Below are 13192 nucleotides of genomic sequence, written 5' to 3' on the forward strand. Positions count from 1 at the left end.
ATGCCTCAAATAATGACCAATACATTCCAGGTGATCAATAAACATTTACAGACTAGAGAACCGTTTTAATGCTAACATTAGAGTACTGGCTACCGTACTGGAGGGAAGGAAACGGGACAGGAGCAAAGTAGAAGCTAAGAGGCGTCAAGGGATCTGTAATATTTTCTGTCTTAAAAAAGATAAGCAGAAACAGGTCCTGAGTCAAATACAAATAATTACTTACGCTAACTGTCTTGTCCAAAGAGGGAAATAATTTTTCAAGTATTGTATGTGTTCTGGTTGTACTCCTGTGATAACCACAGCAGTAAAGCTATCTTTTTCGTTCTCCTCTGAGATAAGATGATGTAGAAATCTTTCATCATCATTTGTAATGTGAACAGAATCAGATGGCTACAAGAGTGAACAGATTACATACAACTTAATTGTAATTATACAAATAATATTTACATTGACTTTTAATGTGATTCACTTGGATAGTTTCAAATACAGGCTTCAATAGACTTTTGAAGGAGAATGACCCAACACACATCAGCTGAGTGTGTGACAGCGCTGTGAGGAAAGAAAACTTTTACATCAACTGCTAAACTGGCATACATAAAGGAGTATCCTATACCATAATGCTAAACCAATTTTAGAATCATAAAGGAAAAAGTACAGAAAAATTAACACATTCATACATCTTTTGATGGGGATCTGCTCTGAGAAATGCATCATTAAGCAATTTCAGAGTCATGCAAACATCATAGATTGTATTGAAGGGGAATAAAATTTGCCACCCCAAAATGTGTCTCTTTAACACCAGGATTATTTTAGGCTGATTATTTTTCACAAAAGACTCAAACCTTTTCTTGTTACCTCCTCAAGTGCCTCAAAGAATTCAGATATAAATATCTGTCTCAGAAAGTGAGCTATCACCTTAGCATAACATGAACTAGGTGGTAGACAGGGAGGAAAACAGAAAAGCCTGTTTGCTGGGCTCCCCTCTGTGTTCTTCTGTTTCCGTGTGGCCAAATACTTGTTTTCCAAACGTCTGCTCCTTTTCACCTACCCGTGAATTGTCCTCCTCCCTTTGAAGTCCCTGACTGTCCCCACCCCCAACATCTTTTGTCTTTAACTGAGGATGGTATTTAAAGTGAAGGCTTTGGTGGTTTTGGTGATTTACCTGGCTTTCATGGGTTTCTCCCATATACACATGTTATTAAACTTCTGTTTGTTTGTCTCCTATTAATCTGTCTCATGTCAATTTAATTTTTCTTTTTTTTTCCCCTGCTTTTTCTCCCCAAGTCCCCCCAGTACACAGTTGTATATTTTAGTTGTGGGTCTTTCTAGTTGTGGCATGTGGGATGCCACCTCAGCATGGCCTATCGAGCCCTGCCATGTCTATGCCCAGGATCCGAACTGGCAAAACCCAGGGCAGCCAAAGCAGAGTGCGTGAACTTAACCACTCAGCCACAGGGCCAGCCCCTCACGTCAATTTAATTCTTAGATCAGCCAGAAGAACCTAGAAGTATAGAAGAAAAGTTCTTCCTCCCCTACGGTACTTACACAAACCTAGATGGTATAGCTCACTACACACCTAGGCTATATAGTACTAATCTTATGGAACCAGTCACACAAGCAGCCCATCGTTGACCAAAACATGATTATGCGGTGCAGGACTGGACTTAGTTTAAAAATGCCAAGAAAAACTGAGGACACTTACCCTAGGTGGGAATGAGTCTTTGCTTGGGATATCTACCACTTAACTTGGTCAGGACCAATGCCCAGCCCTCCATGTTCAAGAAAATTAGGATACAACCTGAAATCAGCTGGCTTAGACCAAAGGCATTGTCTTTAAAGGGGAGTAAAATCATCCTGGTTCACAGCTCACTTTCAGAGAATATCTATAGCTTGCCAGAAGGGAAGTAAGGAAAGGAGGAGTGTTTGAGGTAAGAATTACAGACTTCTCAATTTTTACTGTGAGTCTATATGCGTCAAAAATTGCATGCATATATACATATAGTTGCATGCATATGTATGTACTTATATATTATGTATGTCGATCTATACATAAAAACTTGTAAGGATAAAGATATACACTGAACTATTACGTCCAGGAAACTGGTTGGTTTTATTTTTTTAATAAGTATGTATTATTACTTTCTTAATAAATAAAAACCAAAACCATTCCAATGCACCCCTACACACTAAATCTCTAATATTACAGCTACAATACATAATATATGAGTTATATTTCATATACTTTGAGAGTTAGTAGGTTAGCCTGGGTTTACTAATGATGCAGGTTCATTATCCAAATATTTACCAAGCACCTTCTAAGTTATATGACTCAACCTGGAAACGAGGAAGAGAGGGTTCAAGATAAATAAGACAGTGTCCTTCCTCCCTACAAATTCCATCTAGTAGGAGATGAGAAACAAAGTTACAAAACAATGCACCATTATAAAGACACAAACCAAGAGCTGGAGATAATTAAAAAGAGGGTGACATTTCGCCAATAGATGACTTAATAAGAATACTCTGGACTAAAGAGAACATGAAAGATTTGAGGGAAACAAGGTAGTTTAGAGTATATGATAAACAGATGATGAAAGATGAGGCTGGAATGGCTGAATCCAGCAATGGAAATGGGTGGAAGAGGGGGTAGATGAAAGAACCTATTTTAAAAGACAGAATTAAATGTGGCGAAGATTAACAATAAGGATTACAATTATTAACTACTTGACCAGCGCATGTTGTTAATTGAAAAGGGTAGTTAAGGGGAAAAGAGAGAATAAGAAAGGTTTATAGATAATATTTTTTATTTTAGATGTACCAAAAGTGAGTTATTTATGGAACATCTAGAGTAGGACACCTAATTGAAATTGGAAATGAGCATGCTAGATACCATCAGTTGGTATTCAGCCACCCATTTGTACCACTTTTTATTGTCCCCTTCTGGGCTGCAGAGGATGGAAAGCCATAAAAGTGTATTTCTCAGACTCTTAAACTTTGGATTGTGAATGCAAATTAGGTTTCACCAATTAGATATACCAGCCAAAGATTTAGAAGGGGAAAATGCGGCAGAGGCCATTTCCTGAGATTTCTTGAAGGTTTTCTATCATGCAAGGTACCGAAAGACCAGTATCAAAGTTCTAGCTTTAAGCATCAGCACTGATACAGCAGTGATTATGGTCAGAAATTCTGTGGTCCAGTGTTGGAAAATCTGTGGCAGCAAAACCTTTCCAACTCCTGGATCACAGATAAGGCAGTGAGTTTCTGAATTCCAGATGCAGTGGTGGTCCTCCAAGTCCATGATTATAGCAGATGTTGCAGCATCCCTTAAAGGTCAGTTTGAGTGTCCTGGCATCATTCTGCAAGGCTCAGCCTAAAGTTCATTCCTTCAGCTTTTCCAATAATCATGTAAGCATCTAATTCCCTTTATTAAACCCTCTTCTATTTAGAGTGCCTTGAATGGTTTGTTTCCTTTAGAGTCCAGCCTGATTCAGTGTCTCAATCTTAAGAGAAAAGTCTTGGCAAAAAATACAGATTTGAGAACTGCTGATATTAAGTGGCATATGTACATATATACACATAAACACTGCCTATAGAAAAAGTAAGACTGCTGGTTATAGATCAAGAACACCAACCCCACACATACTGTAATAACTGCTAACAGGTCAAGGAAAAAGGAAGAGCCAAAAAAAGGAGGCTGGAATGGACTGGTCAGAAAAAGAAAAGAACTAGGGACCAAAGAGTACCCAAGAAATGTTTGTTGGGATGAACTAAGCACAAAACACAGGAAAAGCTGGCAGAAATGAAGAACCAAGAGACCTCAGCTCAATCCAAGGTTTATCATATGCATACAGTTTTGAAAATCATTTAAATTTTCAATTCCTATTTTTCACCAGTTTTAACATAGCAAATATTTCCACTAACATATTTCATAGGGCTGTGTGATAGTAACATAAGATGGAAAAGATAAGGATGGAATATTGTTATATAAATATATTAAGATAGGTAAATTGTTAAACAAATGCAATAAATTTAAAGAGGAAAAAGTGAGATGAGCAAAATGAAGAAATTTCCTGGAGAGAATACTAAATTACAGAGAAAATAAAAGTTGCTAACGAACATGGAAAAGAAATTCAGCCAGCTAGTAATGAAAGAAAAGGTATTATTTTCACCTATTAAATTATCAACATTTTGCTGCCCCCCCCCCCACTCCTTTTAAAAATAAGGAAATGATCAGATAGGCACTTCCTTACACTATCATTAGGAGTGTATTTGATTTGGGTTCAACCTTTCAGAGAAGTGATTTTCTAATATATACCAAGAATATTTATAAAGTTCAAATTCGTTGTCACAGCTATTAAAATTCTAACAAACTATACTAGGAATGAATTGTAATTCATGCAAAATGTTATGCAAAGATATTCATGGCAATGTCTTTATAATTATACTAAAATCCTTTAAATAACGCTAAACAAAATAGTTAAATCACAGAACATTCAGCCAAAAAGTACAACAAAGCTATTAAAAATGCGTTGTGTGCCAAAACATTTTATAAAATGAAAAATAAATGTTAATTTAAAAAATGTGGGTTCTAGGGGCCCAGCCCTGCGGTCGAATGGTTAAGTTCGTACGCTCCACTTTGGCACCCCAGGGTTTCACCAGTTCGGATCCTGGGCGCGGACATGGCACTGTTCGTCAGGCCAACGGTGAGGCGGCGTCCCACATGCCACAACTAGAAGGACCCACAACTAAAAAATATACAACTATGTACTGGGGGCATTTGGGGGAGAAAAATCAGGAAAAAAAGAAAATTGGCAACAGTTGTTAGCTCAGGTGCCAATCTTTAAAAAAAAACAAAAAAGTGAGTTCAAACTAAAAGTACATAATAAAAAAGTTAGACTAGAAGGAAATTCAATTAGATATGTTACACTTTTTCCTGGCATTTGAGACTGTTTTTATTTTCTTTATATTTGATTATAAAATTTTTTATAATTTGTTTTACAATCAGAAAAGGATTTTTAAAAATTAAAAATTTTAAAATTAAAAAATTCTAAAATGTTTCAAACAGAGAAAAGTTGAATGAATAATACAATAAATACCATGTACTCACCACAGAGATTCAAATTTGTTAACATTCTCCTTATTAAAATGAGAATTTGAAAGCAAATTTTTAACAGAAATATATCGATCATTTATTTCTCTGGAGCTCTGATTTCCTAGAAGTCTATGACCCTCTCACTGTTTTCTACTCTAGTTCTGTGGTTATTATACAACAAAGATTTTAAAACTCTAACTCAGTGCAAGGAGAAAAGTTTACAATCTTATGAGCAATTTCCACGAAGCTTACTTGGCTTTATGAGAAAACTTGTCTAAAGACTTTCAGCCTGAGAAAGCACATAAATGATCACTTATGCTATTCAGAGGATTAAAGGAAAAAGAATGAAAATTAAGTAATTTGAAAATTCCATACCTTCAAGTTTTTAAAGTACTATATTAATATTTTAGATAGAAAATGGAAAAACACTTTTGTCCTATCATCCATCCAAAGTAATAAATTTACAATTAATGAGTTAAAATGTATTGTACCTTTCTGTTTTGAATATATCCACTATATATTGCCTCTTTGTTTTTCTCCTTCTTCTCAAAATCTTCTTTAGAAAGCACAAGCTCATGAACATCTTGGGAATCTGCAGGTTTGCTTATCATCTGTTAAATATTAAACAGAGTACTTTAAAAACTCCTAAAAGTTAAACTGGCTAACCCACTTAGACAGAGAGAACCTCAAAATATTTTGATCAACTTTCACTTATAAGAAAACTTTTTACTTACTCTGGCTGACTGTCCAACAAAGAAAACAGCCTGCTTGCCCCCAACACCAAAATAGGAAATATCACTGTTTAAACTGCGTGGCACTGGTACTGGTCGAACATATCCTGAATGATCACTAAAATAAAACATCACATTAATGCTATGATTTTAAACAAGCTACCAAGGCGCCAAAGGAAATTGTTATAGCACTTTTATTAAGCATTAATAAAATGATCCCCAAGCCAGATAATACCTCAATTCAAAGGTAAAATAATCAGAGGTAAAAATCAAGACATCATCTATTCCAGTGGTTCTCAAGTTTATTCCCCAGACCAGCTGCATCAGCATCACTGGGAAACTTTAAGAAATGCAAATTCTTGGGCCCACCCAACTAAATCAGAAAATCTCGCAGCAAACAGGGCTAAATAAATATCTATATCTTTATATATTCTTATGCCTATACAATATTCCCCTCAAAGTTATTTACTTCTTCAAAACTCATTAAAGTATTGTCTGAAGAATAATGAGAATTACAGTAAAGAGATTATTTCCATGTATCCATGAGCTTTTAATATGAAGAGCTCTGAGTGAACCTCCACTGCACCATAACAACACTCTAGAGAGTACGTGTCCCTGGTCTCTCAAAATATAGGCAAGGTCTCCAGGGACACCATTTCCCAATATCAGAAACAAACAGAATTGAGAGTGAGGCTGGAACCAGTATTACACTAAATGGAAAGGTTAGAGAGCAGATATGGCAGAGCTGGAAAGAATCAGAAAATGCAAAGAGACATTCAAAGAACTTACCCGTAAGAAACAAAGGAAGAAAAGGAATGGAAATATCAAAGTGGGTCTAAAAGACATGAATGACTGAAGGACAATATCTCAAACAAGTTTTCAGCATAGTTACAGAAAGAGAAGACAGAATAAATAACAGCTGCAAATATGCTGGAACCACTAAAAGACATGGCTCCACAGATTCAGACCAAAAGAGCCCAAACAGGATACATAAAAAAAGTCCACAGTGGGGCTGGCCCCGTGGCCGAGTGGTTAAGTTTGTGTGCTCCACTTCAGTGGCCCGGGTTTCACTGGTTCGGATCCTGAGCATGGACATGGCACTGCTCATCAAGCTATGCTGAGGCGGCATCCCACATAGCACAACCAGAAGGACCTACAACTACAATATACAACTATGTACTGGGGGGCTTTGGGGAGAAGAAGAAGAAAAAAAAGAAGAAAGAAGATGATCGGCAACAGATGTTAGCTCAGGTGCCAAGCTTTAAAAAAAAAAAAGAGAGGAAAATGGTCCAATAAGATTTTAAAAAGCAACAACAAAAGATGCAATGAATTTAAAAAGTGAGAGAAAACAAAACAAAAAAAGAGATAAATATTTTAATTGGCATAAGAAGTCCTCACCCTATATATCAATAATCAAAATAAAGACAACAATGACCAGGGGAGATACTGTAATACCAGAGCTACAAAACAAACTACACAAAAAAACTCCCCCCTCACAACATACAAAGCCACTGCTGCAGACAAACCCATCTCCACAAAACATGGACACAAACTTGCCCCTACACAACACACAAAAAATGCCTCCACACAATACACAAACACAGCACCCCATACAACTTGCATGCACTTACAATGCCCTCCCAACAAAAACACACCCGAACTCCAGAGAGCGTACAGATACCAACAATAAAAAGAACATCTTAAAGAGTCAGAGCAAACAGACACAATACATACTGAAAAACAAAGATAAGAATGACAACAGCTTTCTCATCATAAACTATACAAGCCTGAAGAAAATGGAGTGATACTTCTAACGTACTGACATTTATAACAAAGTCAAGCAAAAATTCTATACTCAGTAAAAATATCTTTAAAGGGCAAGGGAGAGGAGTGAGCGATCTAGACTTTATCAGATGTACAAAAGCTGAAAAAGTTCAAGAGCAAATGTGAGTTAGGAAAACTGTTAAAAGACCTTCAGAAATTAAAACAATACTGTTTGGATTTACACAAAGGAATGAAGACCACAAGAATTAGTAAGTTATGTGGGAAAACATATACTGACTCAGGGACTCAAACAGATACTTTTATGCAAATTTTCATAGCAGCATTATTCAAAATAGACAACAGATGGAAACAAGCCAAGTATCTATTAACCTATGAATGGAAAACAAAATGTGGTACTGCTACACAATTCAGCCAAAAAAGAAATGAAGTTCTGATACATGCTACAACACTGATGAACTCTGAAAACATTATGCTAACTGAAATAAACCAGACAAAAAATGACAAACTTTGTATGATTCCTCTTAAATGAGGTACATAGCATAGGTAAATTCATTGAGACAAAAAACAGAATAGTGGTTACCAGCAGCTAGAGGTAGGGAGAATTGAGTTATTGCTGAACGGGTACAGAGTTAGTCTGGGGGGGATGAAAAATTTTGGAAATACATAATGGTAATGATTGCAAAACATTCTGAACATAATTAACACCACTGAACTGTACACTTTAAAATGGTCATACAGCAAATTTTGTTACACTTTTTTCACCACATTTTTAAGAAAAAGACACTTAAAACAAATATAAAAATGGAGTAGAAAAGTGGTTGACAGGGGCTGGGGAGTGTGAGAAATAGGGAGAGGTAGGTAAAAGGGTACAAACTTTCAGCTATAACATGAATAAGGTCTGAGGCTCTAATGTATAACACTGACTACAGTCAATAACACTCTTACTGTATAACTGAAATCTACTGATTAGTAGAACTTATGTTTTCACCAAAAAGTGAGATAAATATGTGAAGTGATTGATGTGTTAACTAGCTAGAAGGAATCCTGTTTAAAGCAACACAACCAGAATATACTTTGATATTTGTAATATATGTCAACATAAAATGTATAAAAATAAAAATACAAAGATGAAGACAGGGTAAATGGCATGGATGGTACTACTGTGATGTACTTATATGTGAAATGGTGTAATATTACTTGATATATAGTCTGTGATAAATTAAACGTGTATACTATGAATCCAAAAGTTACCAGTAAAGCAAAACAGAGTAACAGTTAATAAGCCAACAAAGGAAATAAAATGGAATCACACACACACAGACAAAATACTCAATTTGAAAGAAGGTAGACAAAAAGGAAAACAGGAAAAATAAAACACAAATAACAAAGATGTAAGTCTAACTTCAAACATACCAATAATCACATTAAATGTAATTGGTCTAAACATTCCAGTTAAAAGGCAGAGATTGTCAAATTTTAATACACAACTATATGCTGCCTGAAAGAAACTCTCTTTAAATATAAAGAGACAATAGGCTAAAAGGTTAGTAAAAGAGTTACCATTTTAACAATAATAAAAAGAAAGGTGGAGTAGCTATATTAACATCAAAGTTGATAAAATATTACCAGGAAATGAATAAAGAACAATGAAACAAATACACGGGTAAGTAAAAGAATATTTTTCTCCTTTTGAGTTTTTAAAATTATTAGACTGCTGAAATGAAAATAACATTATCTGATGTGGTTCTCAATGTATGCAGACGTAACACTTAAGAAAACTATACATGGGAGAGAGTTAAAAGACCTAAATAAATTGGTAAGATTTCTGCAATTCTCTTTAAGTGGTAAAACGTCTGTACTAGTAAACTAATAAGTATGTATATAGTATTCCCTACAGCAACTATTAAAAAAAAAAAGATACACTCAAAAACACTATAAAGAAATAGTATACTAAAATATGTTTAAGTAAACCACGGAAAGGCCGGAAAAGAGAGAAAGGAAAAACAAAGGGAACAAATAGAAAGTTAAAACATGAGATCCTAAGTCCTAATATATCAATAATTACAGAAAATGTAATGGTACATATACACTAAAATTGGCAGAGTGAATAAAAAAATGATCCAACTATATATTTGCCTACAAGAAACTCATTTCAAATACAATGTTATAGGTAGTTTTTTAAAAAATGGATAAGAAAAGATACACCATGCAAACATGAATGAAAATAAAGCTGGAGTGGTTATACTAATATCACATAAAATATACTTCAGAGCAAGAAAATTACCAGGGACAAAGAGCAGCATTACACAATGATGAAAGTGTCAGTTCACCAAGAAATCATAACAGTTCTACGTATATACAAAATAACACAAGTTGAAAACACACAAAGTAAAAATTCAGAGAACTGAAAAGAGAAAAGAAACAAATCTGCAAATAAGTTATACTTCTCTTAGTTACCAACACACCAACAGAAAATCCACAAGAATATAAAACTGAACAATATCATCAACCAACAGAATCTAATTGATGACATTTACAGAACACTCCTCACAACAGCAGCAAAATACACATTCTGTTCAAGGACGCATAGAAAATTCACCAAAATAGGTCATATCCTGGATCATAAAACAAATCTCAACAAACTTAAAAGAACTGAAACCATATAGAGTATGTTCTCTGATTATAATGAAATCAAACTGCAAATCAACATAAAGACAAGAAAATCTATTGACAATAGACACATGAAAAGATGTTCATCATCGCTAATCATCAGGGAAATGCAAATCAAAACTACACTAAGATATCACCTTACACCCGTTAGATTGGCAAAAACATCCAAAACCAAGAGCAACAAATGTTGGAGAGGTCGTGGAGAAAAAGGAACCCTCATACACTGTTGGTGGGAATGCAAACTGGTACAGCCACTATGGAAAACAGTATGGAGATTTCTCAAAAAGCTAAAAATAGAAATACCCTATGACCCAGCCATCCCATTACTGGGTATCTATCCTAAGAACCTGAAATCAGAAATCCCAAGAGTCCCTTGCACCCCTATGTTCATCGCAGCATTATTTACAATAGCCAAGACGTGGAACCAACCTACATGCCCAGAAACTGATGACTGGATAAAGAGGAGATGGTATATATTCTCAATGGAATACTACTCAGCCATAAAAAAAGACAAAATTGGCCCATTTGCAGCAACGTGGATGGACCTCGAGGGTATTATGTTAAGCGAAAGAAGCCAGTCAGAGAAAGACGAACTCTGTATGACTCCACTCATAGGTGGAAGTTAACATATTGACAAGGAGATCTGATCGGTGGTTACCAGGGTAAAGGGGGGTGGGGGGAGGGCACAAAGGGGGAAGTGGTGTACCCACAACATGACTAACAATAATGTACAACTGAAATCTCACAAGGTTGTAATCTATCATAACATTAATAAAAAAAAAAAAAAAAGTACCTGCAAAGCACAATAAAGTGAAGCACAACAAAATGAGATGTGCCTGTACTGGCTGGATCTCTGAGATTTCCCCGCTTTTGGAACATTCCCTCCCTCCCCAATCCTGGTTGTTTCAACAGTTCTCCTATGCCTTCAAACTAATTTTCATTTTATCTAGCTATCTCAGTTTTTTCTGGCTAGAAAGCAGTCTGCTGCAAACTACCTCATCATAACCAGAGCAAAATCCATATTGTTTTTAAAATGGGTTCTGGGGAGCCCTTGCTGTGCAGCAAAAGAGGAGCTGCTGGAAGATACATCCTTCCGGGGGTTTCCTGGGCAATGTTTTACCTCAATGTATCCAAGAATCAGAATAACTGGTTGTAAACCATGACTGCACAATGCTGCTGAGTGAAGACAGACCAGCCATTCACCTCTCCCCGCTTAATACACGAGGACATCATCTGCTCTTCTTACTCCACAGAGTTGTCATGACAGAAACTATTTAAAGTGTTTTGGAAAAGACAAGAAAATCTATTGAAAATACTTGGAAATTGAACAACACATTCCTAAAACAAACCATGCATCAAAGAGCAAGTTGCAAGGGAAATAAAAACTACACAGAACTGAATGAAAGTGAAAATACAGCATATCAAAACTTGTGAGACGCAGCAAAAGTAGTTCTGAGAAAAAAATTTGTAACAGAAAATAGAAAAGAAGGTCTCGAATCAATAATTTAAGAATACACCTCAAAATACTACAAAAGAGCAAAACAATCCCAAAGCAAGAAAGACATAAATAATAAAGAGCAGAAATCAAAGAATTTGAAAACAGAAAAACAATAAAGAAAATTTATCAAAGCAAACACCGGTTCTTTGAGAACATTACCAACAACTATATGCCAATAAACTTGAAACTTTAATGAAATAGACTAATTCCTAGTAAAAATATAACTTACCAAAACTAAATCAGTAAGAAACAGAAAGCCTAATTATTCTTAGAACTCTATTAAAGGAATCAAAGCAATAGTTATAAATTGCTCCCACCAAAACATACCAGATCCAAATGGTTTCCTAAGTGAGTTTTATCAAACTTTCATAAGTGGTAGAAGTATAAATTGCTACTTTAGAAAACAATTTGCGATTATCTTGTAAATTGGAACATTCATTTTTATAACCCACAAATTCCCTCTTAGGCATATACATAAGAATGTATACAGATCTGGACCAGGAAACACATATAACACAACACACTACACACATACACCCACATGAAAGACACTACCACTCACAAACTTGGGGGGAAAGCCAAATGCCCACTGGCTAGAGACTGGACAAATACAGTAAGATTTCTTTTCGATATACACAAAAGATTATATGGTTATGAAAAAGAATGAACTACAGACCTACAAAAGATAAAATCTTAGTAACCCAATATTAAGTGAAAATGCAAGTCCCTCATAGACCAACATGCAGTATGATTACCCTTTTCCATAATATCAAAAAATAAGCAAAATTGGATAAACATATTTTTAGAAAAACAAAGAAACAGAAAAACAATACAAAACAGTGGTTAATTTTGGTGGGGAGAAAAGAAATAGAACAAGGGAGCACGCAGATGTAAGTTACAGGAAATATTCTCCTTATTGGATTAGGTGGTAGATTCTGGTTATTTAACTTATTAAATTTTTCAACAAATAAACTTTAAAAGGGCAAGGCCTAAATTGATAAATTGTTATAAAGCAAGAACTATGATTCAAATTCTATGGACCTAATGTCTATTAAGAAAAATAAAAAGAGTAAATGGGTTCCAAGACTTTAATTACTATGGCAATACTTCTAGGAAATAGTCTGAAAATACCCTCCCCTAAATATTCTCCTTAAAAAACATGTGGAAGTATACAAAAGTTTAAGGAGAGGGAAGTTCAGAGATAAAAGGACACACATCTACTTACTCTGACTCAAAACTAAAGAATTCTGTTCAGTGATTAGGAATGGACACATAATCACTAGGCAGTAAGTCTCCTTTTTCAACCCAAACCATCCATGCAAACCCAACCTAGGCAAAAACTCTTATCATGGCAAATAAGGCTGAAAATACAAATTTCCAGCAGGTTTTAGACTTGTATAAACGAGTCCAGCAAAATCC

General features: G+C 35.2%; 1 protein-coding gene across 1 annotated transcript in view; it reads right to left on the reverse strand.

Moving 5' to 3' along the window:
- Window positions 1-13192, reverse strand: part of SMCHD1 (structural maintenance of chromosomes flexible hinge domain containing 1) — a 136693-nt gene that overhangs the window by 99055 nt on the left and 24446 nt on the right. Inside the window, exons 6-8 of the mRNA XM_014832868.3 lie at window positions 5824-5938; window positions 5581-5700; window positions 224-390 (exon numbers count right to left, since the gene is read on the reverse strand). Of these exons, the coding sequence (XP_014688354.2) occupies window positions 224-390; window positions 5581-5700; window positions 5824-5938 (402 nt within the window). The remainder of the gene's footprint in view (window positions 1-223; window positions 391-5580; window positions 5701-5823; window positions 5939-13192) is intronic.

Source organism: Equus asinus, chromosome 7 (assembly GCF_041296235.1).
Source record: "Equus asinus isolate D_3611 breed Donkey chromosome 7, EquAss-T2T_v2, whole genome shotgun sequence".
In the NCBI taxonomy this organism is placed as follows: Eukaryota; Metazoa; Chordata; class Mammalia; order Perissodactyla; family Equidae; genus Equus; species Equus asinus.